This window comes from Sciurus carolinensis, chromosome 4 (genome assembly GCF_902686445.1).
Source record: "Sciurus carolinensis chromosome 4, mSciCar1.2, whole genome shotgun sequence".
Taxonomy (NCBI): domain Eukaryota; kingdom Metazoa; phylum Chordata; class Mammalia; order Rodentia; family Sciuridae; genus Sciurus; species Sciurus carolinensis.
In genome coordinates, this window is record NC_062216.1 from 229,506 (window position 1) to 249,317 (window position 19,812).

At 44.0% G+C, this 19,812-nt stretch overlaps 1 protein-coding gene across 2 annotated transcripts in view; it reads right to left on the reverse strand.

Moving 5' to 3' along the window:
* Positions 1-11,351: 11,351 nt before the first annotated feature.
* Positions 11,352-19,812, reverse strand: part of Erich1 (glutamate rich 1) — an 89,457-nt gene continuing 80,996 nt past the window's right edge. The window contains exon 6 of one of the 2 annotated variants that reach the window (XM_047550175.1): positions 11,352-11,629. In XM_047550175.1, the coding sequence (XP_047406131.1) occupies positions 11,565-11,629 (65 nt within the window). In that variant the 3' untranslated portion in view covers positions 11,352-11,564. The remainder of the gene's footprint in view (positions 11,630-19,812) is intronic. The other variant, XM_047550172.1, reaches the window with a different exon arrangement.

The window sequence follows — 19,812 nt, forward strand, 5'->3', positions numbered from 1 at the left end:
ATATTTAGGAGAAGCTCCTGCGCCATTCTTTCTCTTTTTTCCTTTCTTTCCAGCCCCAAGCAGACTAGACGTCCGCCTAATAAAATCTCTGGTGTGAGTTCCTGCACGGGGAGTGGCTTTCTGGGTCTGTCGCTGGACCGCGACTCAGACTGGGCACCCAGAGTGCCTGCTCCCCTGGATGTAAGGGTCTGAGCTGCCTTGGGACCTGAGCTGAGCCACATTTTTCTTATATCCACCATTCATCCATTGAGGGAATTAGGTAGATTTCATATTTTAGCTATTGTGAATAGCTGCAACAAATATGGGTATATAGGTGTCGCTTCATATATTGATTTAATTTCCCTTGGATATACACTTAGAAATGGGACTGCTGGATTACATGGTAGATTGATTTTTAGTTGGAGGAACCTCCATGCTGTTCTCCATAAAGGCTATGCTAACTTACATTCTCACTAACAGTGCACAGGGTTCCTTTTTATCCACATCCTCACCACTTTTTTTTTTTTTTTTTCCTAAAAAACCAATAGCCATTCTGTTATAGTTTAGATGTGAGGTATCCCCCAAAAGCTCATGTGTGAGACAATGCAAGAAGTTTTAGGAGAAAATGATTGGCTTATGACAGCCTTAACCCAATCAGTGAATTAATCTCCTCCTGATAGGGATTAACTGAAGGTGGGTGGGTGTGGCTAGAGGGGGTATTGATACCATTTATCGGTGATGGGTTCTGCTTCCTCAGATGTTGAAGTATAACAACCAGAGAAGCATGCCAAGGCAAGCATATTAAGCAGGTTTTATTTAAGGGTAGTAACAGACTTGTCCAGGAGGGAGAGGGGGCGGGCCATGGCTGATGTTCTAGAGTCCCAAGAAGTGAACGTGCCCTGCATCTTTTATAGATTAGGTTCTCCTTTGTTCTCCTGTTCTCTCCCCGCTTATCTCTCTCCTTCCTGTCTACATGAATAGGCCCAGAAGTTGCTGGTGACATGGCAAAAAAGATGAGAAGCAGATGGCAGGGGAAAGGGCCACAGGGAGGATTCAGGCAGGTGGTGGCCCAGGGGGCATTAATTAGCAATTCCCTGCCTGCAGCTTTTTTGGGGAGGGGTAGTATAGGCGGGTAACCTTGGTGATCAAAAGGGCTCTGGAGACACATTCCAATCTCCCAGGGGTGGTCTCTAACTTCCCCATCTCAGATGGCCTTCACTCATAGATTCTACACTAACTGCCTGTCCTCAATTCTGGCTTCAGTAGGTCACTGGGGGCATGGCTTTGGGCATGTATTTTGTATCTGGAAAGTGGAGTCTCTCTGCCTGCTGATCATGATGTGAGCTGCTTCCCTTCACCACACTCTTCTGCCATGACGTTCTGTCTCACCTGTAGTCCCAAAAAATGAGGCCAGCCTTCTATGAACTGAGAATTCTGAAACCATGAGGCCCTCAAATAAACTTTTCCTTCCCTATAATTGCTGGTCAGGTGTTTTAGTCACAGCAGTGAAAAAGCTGACTAAGATAGAAATTGGTACAGAGGGTGGCATCATTGCTCTAACTAACCTGACCTTGTGGTTCAGAAGACTTCTGGCGGTTTTTGGAACTTGCTGGAGGAATTTTGAGGTGTGCAGCAGTGCAAGCCGGAAATGCTTTAGACCCCCTCTGGTGGGAGCTCAGAAGACCAGAATGCCAACAGGACTGTAGACAATGAAGACAGGGCTCACGAGGTGTTAGAGGAAAAGGAGGACTGCTGGTAATCAGACTAGAGACCATTGTGTTATGTTCTGGCTGAGAAGTTGTCTACGTTTTGCTACTGTCCTGAGACTTTCTATGAGGCTGATTTTAAAAGCAATGGACTTTGTGATGATCAGGAACAGAAAACAACAGAAAGATTTGAAAAACTTGGTCTTGAAAGGCGAGAGTAAAATGGGCTAAGGAAGTTACAGTTGTTAAAGACATTACTGCCACCAAAGAAATGCTAAAGACTGACCCTAGACACAATGAGAAATATGGCCTGAGGGCATCTCAGGAGCTGGCAAGACCACACCTATCTCAGTCCAAGAAAGTAAAATCAAAAATTCCCTTAAGAGACCAGTGGGTTCTAAAAGTTTTCTGGTGGAATCTCCAGGTTCCTCTAAATATATAATCATGTCATCAGCGAACAGGGATAGTTTGAGTTCTTCTTTTCCAATTCATATCCCTTTAATTTCTTTGGTCTGTCTAATTGCTCTGGCTAGAGTTTCGAGGACAATGTTGAATAGAAGTGGTGAAAGAGGGCATCCCTGTCTTGTTCCAGTTTTTAGGGGGAATGCTTTCAGTTTTTCACCATTTAGAATGATATTAGCCATGGGCTTAGCATAGATGGCCTTTACAATGTTAAGGAATGTTCCCACTACCCCCTATTTTTTCCAGTGTTTTGAGCATAAAGGGATGCTGTATTTTATCGAATGCTTTTTCTGCATCTATCGAAATAATCATGTGATTCTTAACTTTAAGTCTGTTGATATGGTGAATGACATTATTGATTTCCGGATGTTGAACCAACCTTGCATACCTGGGATAAAACCCACTTGATCTTGGTGCACTATCTTTTTAATATATTTTTGTATGTGATTTGCTAAAATTTTGTTGAGAATTTTTGCGTCAATGTTCATTAAGGACATTGATCTGAAATTTTCTTTCCTCGATGCGTCTCTGTCTGGTTTAGGTATCAGGGTGATATCGGCTTCATAGAATGAGTTTGGGAGGGTTCCCTCCTCTTCTATTTCATGGAATATTTTGAGGAGTATTGGAATGAGCTCTTCTTTAAAGGTTTTGAAGAACTCGGCTGAGAACCCATCTGGTCCCGGACTTTTCTTTGTTGGTAGGCTTTTGATGACCTCTTCTATTTCATTGCTTGAAATTTATTTATTTAAGTTGTGTAGATCCTCCTTGTTACAAGATCAATGCTCATAAATCCAATGCATTTTTATACATAAGTGATGAATCTTCAGAAAGAGAAGTTAGGAAAACTACCCCATTCATAATAGCATCAAAAAAAAAAAAATAAAATACTTGGGAATCAATCTCACAAAAGAGGTGAAAGACCTCTACAATGAGAACTACAGAACACTAAAGAAAGAAATTCAAGAAAACCTTAGAAGATGGAAAGATCTCCCATGTTCTTGGATAGGAAGAATTAATATTGTCAAAATGGCCATACTACCTAAAGTACTATACAGATTCAATGGAATTCCAATTAAAACCCCAATGATGCACCTTACAGAAATAGAGCAAGCAATTATGAAATTCATCTGGAAGAATAAAAAACCCAGAATAGCTAAAGCATTCTCAGTAGAAAGAGATAAGCAGGGGGTATTGCAATACCAGATCTTCAACTCAACTACAAAGCAATAGTAACAAAAACGGCATGGTATTGGTACCAAAATAGACAGGTAGATCAATGGTACAGAATAGAGGACATGGACACAAAACCAAATAAATACAATTTTCTCATACTAGACAAAGGGGCCACAAATATGCAATGGATAAAAGATAGCCTCTTCAACAAATGGTGCTGGGAAAACTGAAAACCATATGCAACAGAATGAAACTAAACCCCTATCTCTCACCCTGCACAAAACTCAACTCAAAATGGATCAAGGACCTCAGAATCAGACCAGAGACTCTGCATCTTATAGAAGAAAAAGTAGGTCCAAATCTTCAACTTGTTGGCTTAGGATGAGACTTCCTTAAAAGGATTCCCCATAGCACAAGAAATAAAAGCAAGAATCAACAACTGGGACAGATTCAAACTAAAAAGCTTTCTCTCAGCAAAGGAAACTATCAGCAATGTGAAGAGAGAGCCTACGGAGTGGGAGAAAATCTTTGCCACTCATACTTCAGATAGAGCGCTAATTTCCAGAATCTATAAAGAACTCAAAAAACTCTACACCAAGAATACAAATAACCCAATCAACACAAATGGGCTAAGGAAAAGAACAGATACTTCACAGAAGAAGATGTACAAGCAATCAACAGATATATGAAAAAATGTTCAACATCTCTAGTAATAAGAGAAATGCAAATCAAAACTACCCTAAGATTCCATCTTACCCCAATTAGAATGGCGATTATCAAGAACACAAGCAACAATAGGTGTTGGCAAGGATGTGGGGAAATAGGTACACTCATACATTGCTGGTGGGGTTGCAAATTAGTGCAGCCACTCTGGAAAGCAGTATGGAGATTCCTCAGAAAGCTTGGAATGGAACCACCATTTGACCCAGTATCCCACTCCTTGGCCTATACCCAAAGGACTTAAAATCAGCATACTACAGAGATACAGTCATATCAATGTTCATTGCTGCTCAATTCACCTTAGCCAGATTGTGGAACCAACCTAGATGTCCTTCAACTGATGAGTAGATAAAGAAATTGTGGCATATATATACAATGGAATATTACTCCGCCATAAAGAATGATAAAATTATGACATTTGCAGGCAAATGGATGAAATTGGAGAATATCATGCTAAGTGAGATAAGCCAATCTCAAAAAACTAAAGGACGAATGATCTCGCTGATAAGCGGATGAGGACATATAATGGGGGGTGGGAGGTGTTAGCATCAGGGTTAGGGTTAGGTTTAGGGTTAGGGTTAAGGAGGGTGGCAAGAATGGAGGAAGGAAGGACCGTATAGAGGGAAAAGAGGGGTGGGAGGGTGGGGGGACGGAAAAAAAATAACAGAATGAATCAAACAACATTACCCTATGTACATGTATGATCACACAAATGGTATGCCTTTACTCCACGTACAGAGAAACAACATGTGTCCCATTTGTTTACAATAAAAAAAAAAAAAAAGAGACCAGTGGGCACACTTCTTGCACAAGGGGGCCAAGGGAGTTTTTTCAACATGCTCAGGCACCCAGGCAAGCTGGCTAAGATGCATTCTAGAGAGTCTTATTTGATGTACATTTCCCTGATGGCTAATGATATTGAACATTTTAAACTTATTTGTTGGCTATTTGTATATATTTAGATAAGTGTGTATTGAGATCATTTGTCTCCATTTTTAAATTGGATTACTTGTTTTTGTTAAGTTTTTTGAGTTCTTTATTTATTCTAGATATTAATTCCTTAAACAATTGATTAATGTATAATTGGTATGTCTCTTTACTCTGTTGATTGTTTCCTGTGCAGAAACAACTTAGTTTGATGTAACCCTATTTGTCTTTGTTTTTTGTTTCCTGTCCTTTGGGGTCAGAGCCAAATATCATTACCTATACTGAAGTCTTGAAGTGTTTCCCCTATGTTTTTTTCTAGTAGTTTCAGACCATACATTTAGGACTTTGATCCCTTTTGAGACAATATTTTCAATGTGAAAAATGCCTTAATCATTTTATAATGACACTGGCTGCCTTAACACTTTGCTTGAAAAGTCAAAACACCCTGAACAGTGTGACTAGAAGGTACTGTTTTCCTTACTGTTCCTCAGCCCTCAGCTCGGATGTTGCAACCCCTCCGCCATCTGAAGTCTCCACAAAAGATCCCCAAGTCCCACAGTTCCCTTCTTTTCCCATTCCTCCTCCTGCCCCCTCAACTACCTTCCTCTGCTCCACTGATCTCCAATTTTCATGTGGTTTCCCCCACTCTTTTTCTTATTTTGGTCTAGCTTCCACATATGAGAAAAAACAGTCAGTTCTTGACTTTCTGAGTCTGGCTTATTTAACTTAATGATGTTCTCCAGTTTCATCCATGCACCAGCAAATACCATCATTTCATTCTTATTTATGGTAGAGTAAAATTCCATTGTGTATATATAATTTCACCTTTATGTATAGTATAAATCATCAATTTAAACAAACTATGATAGGAGGAAGACCAGTAGAATATAAGATGAGGAAGGGAGGAAGGGAGGAGGGAAGCAAATGGAAAGCACTGGAAACTGAAGTGGAGCAATTTACATTTCATGCTTATATGATTATGTCAAAATAAACCCCAATATTATGAATAACTATAATGAATTAATATGAACATTTATTAAAAAACCACAAGTTACCTTAAAATATTTTATTAGGACTTTAAAAAATTTTTATTGTCCTATATGGAATGCTATATCTGATTTTTTTTTTTTTTTTTTTTTTTGCAGTGCTGGGGATCGAACCCAAGGCCTTGTGCTTGCAAGGCAAGCACTCTACCAACTGAGCTACCTCCCCTGCCCATGCTATCTGATTTTGAATATCAATTTACATTGCCAATCACTGATGATGAATCCTCTTTCCCTACACATCCCATGATATGGGAGAAGCATTCCCTCTCTCCCTCTCCAAGGGTTAATGCCTTATTTTCTCCTGAGCTTCATGGGTCATCCCTGCAGTGAACACACACACTCCCTCTCCTGAGTAAGCTCAGGCATTCACCTTGGCGTTGCAACCTTGCCAAGGCAAGGCTGACAACAAAACAGGAGGAAGCAGAGGTAGCTGTGGAAGGCTGGGCAGAGCCTCTTTGTCTTTGCTCAGTCAATTGCAGGCCGCCCCACCCCCAGGTGCCCTGTCAGACATCCTGTGGGACTTCAGTGCTGAGCACACCTCACACGTAGCGTCACTACTTGCACAACCCATTATCCACAAACACCCCAGGAGCAGGCGGATTCAGGACCCCATTCCTTGTGCAGATGTCCATGAAGTGATAGTACATAACCAGGTCACAGCTTTCTAAAAATCTACTTTCTGGTAACAGGTATGAAAGGTGTTTAAAGGGAACATCTTGACTTCATTTCCTCTGGATTTTGTTGACCTCCACTTGCTCAAAACATACCACTGAATCTTGGTTGACCCCCGCTCGCCAAAAACAACTACAACTCGAGCAACCATTGTGGCCATTCCCTTCAAGGGAATGTGACTGTCGACAAAGTGAACCACGGCTACCCTGTGGCAGACCTGGGCAACAGGTCAACATTGCAGAGTGGAATGAATCCACATCATCTGCCCTAGAGTTCTCCAGTGAGATAGACCCTTGAAGGGATGCAGTGCCTGTCCATCTCCCTCTCTTCTCTGCCCTCTGCCTTCCCCACTTGATTCTTCCCTTTCTCTTTTCCTTTCTGCCTTCCACTCTCCTATCCCTTAGCTGACAATACTGTGCATCTTTACTGAATGAATGCTTAGCTCTCCACCATTTCTAGGAAATGCAGCATGATGGTGAATTTATGGGTCAATCTGACAGGGCAATAGGGTGCCCATATATTTGTTCAGACATTATTCTGGATGGTTCTGTGAGGAGTGTTTTTGGATAAGATTAACTTCTAAATCAGTAGACGCTGAATGAAGCAGACTGCCTCCCATCTGTGGGTAGGTTTCAATCAATCAGCTGAAGGCCTGACAAGAACAAAGCCTGACTTCCCCAAGCAAGAGAGACTTCCTTCCCCAGAAGCTGCCTTTGGACTTGACTGCACATCAGCTCCCCTGGTCCCTAGCCTGCTGCCAGCCTCCACAATCACATGAGCCAGTTCCTTATAAACATGTTTTTCTCTGTGGATACAGACTATTGGTCCTGTTTCTCTGGAAAACCCTGACCAATGCAAGAGTTAAGCTGAGTGTTCTACAATTTTATATGTGGGATAAAAACACAATTCCTGTTACTTTTTAAAATCTAAATTTCTACCATGGCTTTTCTTTTGAGTTAGTGGTCTTAAACAAGAAGAAAACAATTCTCCACCAGCACACTACATCAGCACTACCCACTCCATCAACACTGCACCTTCAGTCCTTCTAAGGAGGAGGTTCTTCCTCCTGTTAGGAGGCCAGGGAGGCCATGACAGTTTGTTCCCTGCAAGAAGATGACAAACCCAGGGGTGCTCTGCTCAATCTCTGAGAAGCAGACCCTAGAGAAGCCAGAAGCACCAAGACTGCCTCTGCAGCCCATGAAGAGGAGTGCTAACAGCTCCAGCTGCTGTCACAACACTTTGGCAGGGTGGCTGCAATAGCAGACATTCATGCCTTATGGTCCTAGAGTCAAGAGGTAGAAGCCAAGGTGTCTGAAGGGCAAGTTCCTCCTGAGGAGGAGGGATGATCTAATCAGATCTCCCCTAGCTATTGCTGAAAGCTAGGTCCTTGTCCCCGATGCCAATCCAATAACATGGTTTTGAGAACAAAGAAAAAAGGTTTGTTGCTTTGCTAGCAAAGGAGAAGCACAGGGGACTCCTGTCCCAGAGGCTCTGATTCTGCCCGTCAGCAGGAACAAGGGGCTTTAAAAGAGGTGATTCAAAGGCTACATTCCACGTGTTCTCTGTTGGAGTTGTAATTCACTTGTTAATTTGGGAGACAGTCATTTCTGGGATCTTCCGGTACCAAGCCTGAAGTCTGGATTACTTGGTTCCTAAGGTGGGTGCGTGCTCAGGGACAGGTAACTGCCTATGTTGGGGAAGAAAGGTAATCCTGCTTCCCCTGAGATTAGGGATGGGGAGAGATTAGGGAGGAGCAGGGAGAGAAGAAGAAAAAGAGAACATAAATTGCAGTAGCAGAGCAGCTGGCTGCATGTCTGGACAGATGTATGGTTGGTTGGGTGGGTGGGTAGATACTGGCTGGATGTCTAGGGGTATGGCTGGCTTAGAGATTGGATAGGTAGGTGCCGTTCTCCCTCATTGCCTGGTATCCTCTTGATGAGTTACTTGTGCAGCTTATGTTCTCATTCATCATCACCCTTGTTCTCTGCATGGCCTTTGCTCTGCTTGCTGTAATGATCTTCATTCATTCATTCCCTACTCCCATTCTCCCCCTTTGCTACAGTCATGCATGGTGAACTGCATCTTTTTATTTAAATATGTTCATGTAAAAGTTCTATTATTGTTTTTTGTGTGTAAAATTTTAATTCATGAAAATGTTCTATGTGATACATCCTAACATGCTTCTTGCTTTCCTCCAACATGCTGTTTTAGGAATCCTCCCCAGTGCTACTTGCCTGTCTGAAGTGCTGCTTCCCACAGTCCCCAATGCCAAACCACTGACTCACCCACTTTCCCTGGGAGGGACACCAGGTAGCATCTGTTTCTGGCAACCACAAAAGATGCTAAAACGAATTTCTCCCTACTCAGAGACTTAAGGACCTGCATGAGAATTTCCCTGACTTTGTACCTAAAAATGGAATTGTAGTCACAGGCTAGACCTAAACTTAAGTTGACTATAATCGTTCTCAAATCTTCTCCAGATGCCTTCATTTGTCTGCCCTTTGTTCAGAGGAGTACATACCAACATCCTTATCAACATCTTCCTAAACTTTCCTGGACTCCCCCCGCCCCCCCAAGGAGTTGTTTTGAGTCCCATCCTAGTTTGCTACCTTTGGCTCTGGATTGTCTTATCTCATTTCTGGTCTACAATATCATGTAAGCCCCTTGCCCTTCCACCTTCCACATGACTTGTGCTGAAGCCCAGGCCTTCACTTACTCAACAAGTATTTACCAAGTCCTACTATGTGTCAAATGCTGGGCTATAGTACCAAGACTAGAAAGGATACAATTTCAGGCAGAACACTCCTTGACTTCATGGGGTATGGTATGATTGACAGGTGAATGTCAAGCAGTAAAGCATGAGGTTGTAATGACAGCAACTTGAAGAGACCAGGCTGTCAGAGATGGGGAACTGGCTGGGAAACCCAGGCAGGGATAATCTCTTGGCCAGGCAAGGGAAGAGGGAGCGTGTACCTGATAGTCCCACTGTCAGTAGTGGGCCCTCCCAGGGAACCTCTATTATGTCTTCAGCAGAGAACAAAGCTTCATCTTTTGTTGGGAAAGAAGGCAAAGTCCTGGGCTGCACAGAGCTTGGGAAGGGTCCAGGGAACAGAATGCTTCCAATGGTCATTTAGCCTTGTTGTTCATCTTTCTTCTAGAGAATATGGTGTTGCAAAGTTTGAGCTTCTGGTTGTCTCAATCCTGTAGAGCTGCAGTAACAAATGCCCTAGACTGGCATTCAAACACTGGACATTCACTCATTTCTCACAGGTCTGAAGGCTGAAGCCCAAGACCAGGTGTCAACATAGTTGGCTTCTGTTGAGGGCCTTGCTAGGTTCCTACTATATATTCACAGGTGTAAGGGGAAGACAGCTGTCTCGTCTCTTATGTCCAATCCCACGGTCCTACGTCCATCACTCTGCCCATACCTAACCAGCACCCTAAGCCCCACCTTCTAATACCATCTCACTGGGGGAAGGGCTTCTGTCCGCCTAGAATTATCTGGGTGTGAGGGTGCACAAACATTCTGTCCACAGCAGAAACTGTTCTGAGGTCATCATGGGGCTCTTGGCTCTGCTGGTCTGGTCTGCTTCTTAGGTCTGCTCAGTACCACAGCTTCCAAGCTCTGAGCTCTTGTTTCCTATTTTCCTCATTGTCATCAGCCATAGGCTTATGCCTGTCAAAGTATCTCCTCACTGGGTTTTGATATATAAAAAAGGTAAGTAGTTGGTATGATTTAGATATAAGGTATCCCCCAAAAGTTCATGTGTGGGGCATTGGAAGAGCGATTAGAGGTGAAATGATTGGATTATGAGAGCCTTAACATAATCAGTGGATTAATCCAGTGATACGGATTAACTGGGTGGTGACAGTAGTCAGGTAGGTCTGTAGAAGGTGGGTCCCTGGGGGCGTGCCTTTGGGGTTTATACTTTGTCCCTGGTAAGCAGAACTCTCTGTTTCCTGATTCTCATGTCTGAGCAGTTTTCCTCTGCCATGCCCTTCCTCACGATGTCCTTCCCCCCTACCACACCTCAGGCCCAGAGCTATGGAGTTGGCTAACCATGAACTGAACTGTGATGGGCTGACAGATCTGGCTCCATGAGAACGTTATAGGCCAGACTCTAAGGAAAATGACTGGGCAGACTCCATTTTGCTCTGAGACTCCATGTTATGTAGGAAATAAGTTTCTCACATGGGAACACCCCACCTCTGTCCCCATCATCAGTTACTTGGTGTGACATGTTTAACAATACAGAGTGATAATTCCTATGTAGTAAAGAATTTCTCTCTTTTGACTCCTATTGCTCCTAAACAATGTACCATGTGAACAGTGATTGTGTGGATGTTAGTAACCATTCTTTAGTTTGTACCTAGGTAAGGGTCATTTTGACCCACTTCCCCCTCTGCTGATGATCTCATGATGTTAATGTGTAATTTTGAATCATAGCAACAGACACTTATGATTAATGTAATTTTTGGTATAAGAACCCCTACAATCCTATGGTCAGGGCTGTTCTCCCAATAGCCACGGTCAGGGCTGTTCTCCCAATAGCCATTTTTTTTGGGCATTGTGTGAGACAGTCAGCTGGCCGTCTTAATAGACTCTCAAATTTGGACTTCTCAGTGGTGATGGGTCTGTTCTTAAGTTGTGCCCCATAACGTGAACCTCTGAAATTATGAGCCAAGATAAACTTTTCCTTCTGTAAGTTATTCTTGTCAGGTATATTGGTCACAAGACATATAGCTAACTGAAATGATAGCTGACAGTCCACTGTCCTCACGTAATGCATTGAATGCTTCATTCCTGACACTCCTGTTGGCCCCTCCTGGCACTAGCAGAGGCTGTGCTGGTGTGCTTCGACATTCCTCTTGATCACTCTCAGCAATAATGGAGCTGGTGTTTCAAGACAGGAGTGTCCTTCAGAGGGAACAGCGTCCACAGAACTGAGACGGAAAAGCAACAAGACGATTATGATGGTTTTCTTTCTAAAAGAATAAGGTGGAAAGATATCTTTCTGGGCTGGGCACTTAGGAGGGCTGGTAGGAGGAGGTGGGCATGGGGTGAGGGAGTCAAGTGTCCTTGGACATGTGCACCTGGGTCTCTGTAAACAGTGGTTCACTTTATGCTTTGAATACAGACAGCCCTTGATGCTCTGCCACTGTGACTTATTTTTAAAATGGATGTTTCTTTCTCTTCCTCTCTCCCTCCTCCTCTCTAATCCTGGGGAAACAGGATTACCTCTCTACCTCATCCTAGGTGGAGTTATGAGTTCTTGAGTACACACCCACCGTAGGAGCCAAGTAATTCAGGCTTGGGGATGGCACTGAAGACTCAGTAATGACCATCTGCTAAATTAAAAAGTAAATTACAAATCCAGTTGCAGAACATGTGGAATGTAGCCTTTGACTGGTGACTTTAAAAACGTACTGTTCCCTTTGATGGGCAGAATCACAGCCTCTGGGACCGGAGTCCCTTGTGTTTCTCCTTTGCTAGTAAAGCAATAAAACTTCTTTTTCCGTTTTCTCAAAACTTTGTCGTGGTTATTGGATTGGCAGCAGGGACAGGGACCAAGGTTTCGGGAGCACCTTCATTGAGTCTGGCCCCAGGAGTGGTGGCTGGAAGCACAGTGAAGGGCTCATTTGGGAGCAGAAAGTCTTTTATTTGACAAAGAAATATTTTAGTGAGGTCTTTTTGTTAGGCAAAGGCAAAGCCAAAATTCTATGATGTAACAAACAGCGAGTGGAGTCGCTCTTAGCTATTGGACAACTGTTAGCAATCAGTGGATCACGCTTTCTACACAGGTGCTAATTCCCAGCTGTCGTATTTGCACGTGGACTTGGGTGCTGGGAGGCCTTTCCTGTCGACTCAGGTTGCATATTATGAGTTTATGACTGGACACATGATCAAGTGACTGCCACATGCTGGGCGGGAACCTGGGGTAAAATGCTGCACTAGCCTTGGACCCTTGGCCAGGAACTCAGGCAGGAGCCATGGGGGTGGAAGACTGGGAAGGTTAGTTGCAAAACAGCCGGGTGACCTCACCTGGCTGCAGGGCAGAGACGAGAGCACCAACTTGAGCTGATGTTGAAAGGGATCCTGAGCCCTGGAGGCACTAGGGAGGGAAGTCCATGGAGAAAGGCAGACTACATGACCCAGTAGAGCCAAGAGAGGGAAATGGCTAGGCAAAAGGGAAAGGAAAGAAATGAGGAGGAGGGGTACATGCTGGCAACAAAAGAAGATAAAAGTTTCAGGAGGAAGCTTTGCTGCCATCAGATAAAATACCTTGGGAGAGTGAGGGCAGCCTGGGTAGTGAGCAAGACTTGGGAGTGAGAGCAGGCCCGGGCACGGACAGCAGCACTGCGGCTGAGGCCAGGTCTAGGGGTGTACAGAACAGAAGCGGTGCTCAAGAAAACCAAAGGAGAGAGCAGTTACAGAGCTTCTGGGCCTAAGTGAGGGAGCTGAAAGAAATGCAGAAGCCTAAGGGGCTCCTTTGTGTCCAGGATCCTCACTGTCCAAGAGGCAAGTGTCTACACACGTGTGGTCTTCGGGGTACATATTTTGGTCAAGTCACACATTTTGTTTATTTTATACCTCAAATGTTTATCTTTCATGGCAGTTTTCTCCTTTCATTGATAGTAAGGTCATAAAGAAACAAAGACATCAACACTTTACATCAGAGTGAAAGCTTTTCTGCACTCGATATATTTTTCTAACAATCCTTAAAGAAAGTAGAATGTGAAAGCAAAGTTCATGAAGAATCCAAAGTCCAGGATCACCCACAATCTTGGGCATCCTGAGCATCTCCTAGTTGCCAAAGGGCTGAATACGCAGCAAGAGCTTAATAAACGCAGCCTGCCTTTCACTGGACACTAAAGGGAGACTGGGTGTGTGGGGGTGATGGGCGATGTGGGGGCAAGTTGGGTCCTACCACCTTGTTGGTAACAGCAGCCAGTACCAGGGGAACACAAAGCCCGGGTCCTGAGAAGGGCCACAGCAGTTGCAAGGAAGAACATCCGAGCCTGGTGGCAATGAGGAAGCAGTTGCCCAGGAAGTCTACCTCCCAGATCCTCATGGAGACTGGGTGTAAGCCCTTCTTGGACCTCCCATGCGTGGTCTGATGGGTCCAGTCATTGTCTTCGGACAACATAGCCAGGGAAGCACATGGAGGTCTCGGTCATAGACAGTCCCCTTGAACACAGGGGAGGGTCATTGCTTAAGAGAAAAGCAGTCGGATGGACACTGGGAACAGAACTGGGGCATCCCAATTCCAACACATGTTCACAATGCGATGCTCCCTGGAATCCACAGAAAACTGCTGACAGATCTTAAAACAAAACACAACAACAACAACAACAAAACACTCAACGCAAATAAAGGACAAGGGAATCCTTGGAAAGAAAAAGACCGTCTGGCAGAGTTCCCTCTGTTACTGAACTGGGAGCAGCCCATTAAGTCATGGTACAGCTGTAGGAGGCAGCAAGACACAGATGAGAGGCACTGTCATTGTCGACTGCACAGAGTACAGACGTGACCAGCCATGGAGAGTGGACCTCATGAAGACACCACAGTGTGACCTGTGCTTTGCCCATGTCTACTCTTCCACCTCGAGGCTGGTAATGCACAAAGAGCTGCCATTTCCCATGGATGAATCTTCAGACACACATGGCTGGGAGACAGGAAGTCAGTGATGGAAGGAGGGTTGCTCAGGTGCTATGTTCTTGGGGCTCATAGGACAGGGCTCTCTCATCACAGCCAGACTGTGCCTGGCCTCCACCTGACCCTGAGAAGGTAACTGGCTGTGCTATTGGTGGAGTGTCCTGAGAAAGGTACAGTGAGCCCACAGGGTGGAAAGAGGCACCATTGTCCAGACCTGGTGTGGGGCTTCTTCATAGCCTCTTTCCTTGACCAGACCTTTCTTCCCAGAACTCTCTCCATCTTCTGAGGCCCCATTCTTTCATGTTTGTCTCTTCCTTTTTATTCTCTGCAAGTGCTTTGGACTGAATTGTGTTTCCCAGATCCATGTATTGACACCCTGACCACCGCCCCCATGCCCCAAGGGGACTATTTGGATTGGGTTTTCCAGGAGATAATGATGATTCAACCAGGTCAAGAGGGAGAGCCCTAATCCATCTGAGTGGCATCCTACAGGAGGAAGGGGCATGATGGGGAACCCGGGAAGAAGGTACTGTCCACAAGCCAAGGAGAGAGGCCTCAGAGAGACCAGGCTCTCCCATACCTTGACTTTGGACTGTGCCTCCAGGGCTGAGAAGAATGAATCCTTGGGCCACAGGTCCATGGCGCAGGCCATGGAACCCAGCACCTCACTTCTTTGTGAGACCACTCATCCTTTCTAGTTATTTAGCTGCTCCTGGTCTCCTTGTTCCCTGATCCCCATGGCCCCTTCACAGAGCACCATTCTTCCCGGAACATGAATCATCCCTTTGTCTATCACATCCAAACTGCATACTCTACCCACAGAATAGTCACAGTATCATGGTGCTTGTGTTCAAATAAGTCTCATTTTACTTCAGAATGGCACTAAGTAGAGGATATAAGAGAAGCACCATGGCAGGAAACATGGGAGGACAGATTAATCTTGGCACTATGTGGAAGTGTTGCAGGGCATGAAGGAATGAAAGAGCTTACATAGGATTTAGTACTGTCCTTGGAATCCACGGGTCTTGGGTAGCTCTCCTAGATTTGGGGTACTATACAGAAGGAAGCACTGTGATGCCCAGCAGACTGCCCTGAACCACCAGCATCCACAACAACTGTGGAGCTGCCTGTCTCTGTGTACGCCAGCTGGTGCTGCGCTCAAGCCCGTCACAAACAGGTGCTCTGTCTAAACAGTCCATGGTATCAAGGGCAGCTACCAAGTTGAACCATCCTTCCCCTGCCTCTAAATGCCAGTTGGTCCCCCAAACAGCCTCCCCAATGTACAAAGGCACACCACCCATGAGAACTACTACCATCCACCAAGAGATGGTGCAGCCAGGAGGGTCTCACAACAGGCTGCACCAATGGGGTTGTCCAATCCTGGATTTTTAGACTTTAATACTGGGAAATAAATAGACTTCTATTCATCATAAAGTTCCCAGTCTCAGATATTTTACAAAGGCACCAAAAACATTCACTGGAGAAAAGATAGCTCATTCAACAAATGGTGTGAGGAAAACTGAAAGTCCACATGTAACAAAATGAAATTAACCATTATCTCTCACCCTGCACGAAACTCAATTCAAAGTGGATCAAAGACTTGGGCACTAGAACAGAGACCCTGGGCCTAATAGAAGAAAAAGTAGGTCCAAATCTTCACCATGTCGGCCTAGGATCTGATTTTCTTAACAAGACTCCTAAAGTACAAGAAGTAAAATCAAGAATCAATAAATCAAACAGATTCAAACTAAAAAGCTATTTTCAGCAAAGGAAACAATCAATAATGTGAAGAGAGACCCTACAAAATGGAAGAAAACCTTTACCACATGCACCTCAGACAGAGCTAAAGAACTCAAAAAACTTAACTCCCAAAACCCCCCAAATAATGCAATCAATAAACGGGCTAAGGTACTGAGCAGACACTTCACAGAAGAAGATATACAATTGATCAACAAATATATGAAAAAATGTTCAGTATCTCTAGCAATTAGAGAAATGCAAATCAAAACTAAGATTTCATCTCACTCCTGTCCGAATGGCAATTATCAAGAATACAAGCAACAATAAATGTTGGCAAGGATGTGGGGAAATAGGTACATTCATACATTGCTGGTGGGACTGCAGATTGATGCAGCCATTATGGAGATTCCTCAGAATGGAACCACCATTTGACCCAGTTATCCCACTCCTCAGTTTATACCCAAAGGACTTAAAATCAGCATACTAGAGTAGGCAGCCACAGCAATGTTTTTAGCAGTTCAACACATAGCTACCCTATGGAACCAACCTAGTTGTCCTTCAGCAGATAAATGGATAAAGAAAATGTGGTATATACACACAACAAAATATTACTCAGCCTTCTACCATGCTGTCATTGGGTTTTAGTGATATAGCATCTAGGTTTGTTTGGGACATTTTCTTCCCTTGTTTTCTCATATTGGTCAGAAATCAGTGGGACTCTGAGATATTGCAGATTTCCTCTATTGGCTTATAGTGTCCCTGTAGATTTCCAGTATATCACCTCCCAGCCTTCAATAGCCTGAAGTCTTGGAGGAACTTGATAACGCAGTGCTCCCGAAGAAAGCTGCCCCTGGCCCACCGCTGGGTCCCAGGGGTGGGAGCTGGCTGTGCGCGGAAAGCCTCTCACTGGGCGGGCCTGCTCTGAGAAGCTGGCTGTGGATCTGCCCTGCTGCCGGAGGGAGCCAGGCTGCTCGAGGAAGTCTCTCGCTGCCCTGCCCTGGTCCGAGAAGCTGCCCACTGTCCGGGCTTGCTGCCTGGGCCGAGCTTCACCCAGTGGGAGGGACTCACCCAGCGGTTCAGAGTTGGTCAGAGTCTCTCAATACCTCCCCTTCCTGAATCTTGAGTTCTGGAGCGACAGAAGTCACAGTCACCCTCTAGTCTGCCATCTTGGTCCCCCTACTCAGCCTTAAAGAATGAAATGATGGCATTTGCCGGTAAATGGATGGAGCTGGAAAATATCATGCTAAGCGAAATAAGTCAATCCCCCCAAAAACCAAAGGCTAAGTGTTTTCTCTGATATGTGAATGCTAATTCACAATAAGGGGGATGGCTAGGGAAGAACAGAGTTGCTGTACATTAGGTAGAGGGGACTGAAGGGAGGGGAGGAAACATGGGGAAAGGATAGTAGAATGAATCAGGCATCATTACCCTATGTACATATAAGACTACATGACCTGTGTGATTCTACATCAAGTACAAACTCTTTAGGGCCTGACAGCCTTCATCCCAGGGTGGCCACTGGCAGCCAACATGGCCTGGGATGAACTCTGGGTGTTACCCTCCAGAGTTCAGTAGGGCTGGGCTGAGCTCAAGGACCTTACTCAGAACCACAGTCTCACAGTTACTCCCTCATCACATCAGGTGAGTACTTTATAGAGGTTTAGACAGAGGTATTCCTCTGCTGTCCTTAAGGTCAGCTACCAGACAGGTGGGGTCCATGAGGTTAGAACTTGGTGGCCTCGGATTGCTGAGAATGTCTCTGGCTGACAGCCAGAAAGGAAACAGAACTCAGTCCTGCCATCGCTGGAGTGGAATCTTCCAACAGCCCCATAATATCCCCAGCAGACCACTCAACCTAGCCATGCCTAGATTATGAAGCAAGGATACTCTGAGGTGGTGAATGGTACTGTCTTAAGCATTATGCTTTGGTAATTTGTTAAGCAGCAGCATAAAATACACTGCTGAATCTGTTTGGGGAATGCATCACCTCTTTAAAGCATACAGGACATTTGGGTGGTTATATGTGTATTTCTCACTTTGGAAAGAGTCAGATTCATTCATCAAGTTCTCAAAAGAATGCAGTGCTAGGAACAAGAAGACACTCTCCAGAGATGGTCTGGCTACATGTAAGAGGTGGACAGAACTGAACTCAAAGTGGACCAAGCTGGGTGCACACAAGCTTAGCACTGGCCTGCTCTGGGACAGTGAGGGACACACTTGTGCTTGCTCTCACCACATCAAGTTGCACAAACAGCAATAAGATCACAGGATTCAATCAAACATTGACAGGGTTGGAAAATACTGAAGGTTTTTTCTTTTTGCCACAGTTATAATTTATTATTAGCAATCTAATAAAATTCCTCACATTCCTTGAGATCTTCTTTTTCTTTGTCTTAACTGATAAAGTTTACAGAAAACAAATTACATGGTTGCATGCATATTTTGCACTACTATACAGGATAAATTGATCTAATTACTATCTGATTTTGATCACAGTGGGATAAGCAGATTATTGTGTTTATACTGACATATTAGAGACAAGATTTATTTGTTTTCTGTTCTTTTGGGGGTGCAGGTTGGCCACTTGCTGCAAGGTGACCCATCTCCAGAACCAGAAAAGATACTCTATTTCCATCTGCTTCCAAAAGGGACATTCTTTGGGGACCCTGGTGGTGGTGAAGGAAGGGTGATCCCAAGGCTTCCTTTCTTCTCTGTCCATATATCAGCTCTGAGGTTTGGCCCCCTGGGTGGTGATGGATTCAGCAGCTACTAATGAACCATGGCTACTCCTTGAATTTACTCAGTACTCAGACCTCAAGCTATTTTTTTCATGATACATGCAACCTACAGATTACCACCAGCAGAAGAGGGAAAATTTATCATGGGTCAGGTCTGAGTCCTGGCCACTCTTTAGAAAAGAGTAGATCACAAAGATGGCCTGAAGATACCATGCCCTCAGAGAAGAGGTGGAGAACATCAACCTAGATTCACTTTTGAGGGGAGATGGATGTCTCCATCAGAAACCAAAAACACCCAGTCTAAATCTATATGGAATCTTAAGGAATCCTGAAGAGCAAAATAATCTTGAAAAAGATAAGTTGGAGGATTTAAACTTCATGATTTCAGAATTTACTAGACATATACAGTAATCAAGATGGTATTGTGGGCTGGGGTTGTGGTTCAGTGGTAGAGTACTTGCCTAGCACACGTGAGGCACTTGGTTTGATTCTCAACACCACATATAAATAAGTAAATACAATAAAGATCCATCAAAAACTAATAAAAATATTTTTAAAAAGACAGTATTATATTGGCACAAAAACAGACATATAGACCAATGGGATGAGCAAAGAGCCCAGAAATAAACCCCCACAAATATCATCAGTTGATTTTTACAAGAGTGCTGACAGCATTCACCGGGGGATAGTCTCTTCAACAATGGGAAGCTGGAAGTCCACATGCAAGAATGAAGTTGGATCCTTACTGTCTATATACAAAAATTAACAAAATGGATCAAAGAGCTACACATAAGAATTAAAATTATAAAACTTTAAAAAAAAACATAAAATCTTTATGACACTGAGTTTAGCTGTGATTTCTTAGATATGACACCAGAATCATAGGCAAAAAGGAGAATAGTTAAGTTGGATTTCATGGAAATTAAAAACTTTAGTACATCAAAGGATAATACCAAGACAGTGAAAAAGTAAGCTATAGAAACAGAAGAAAA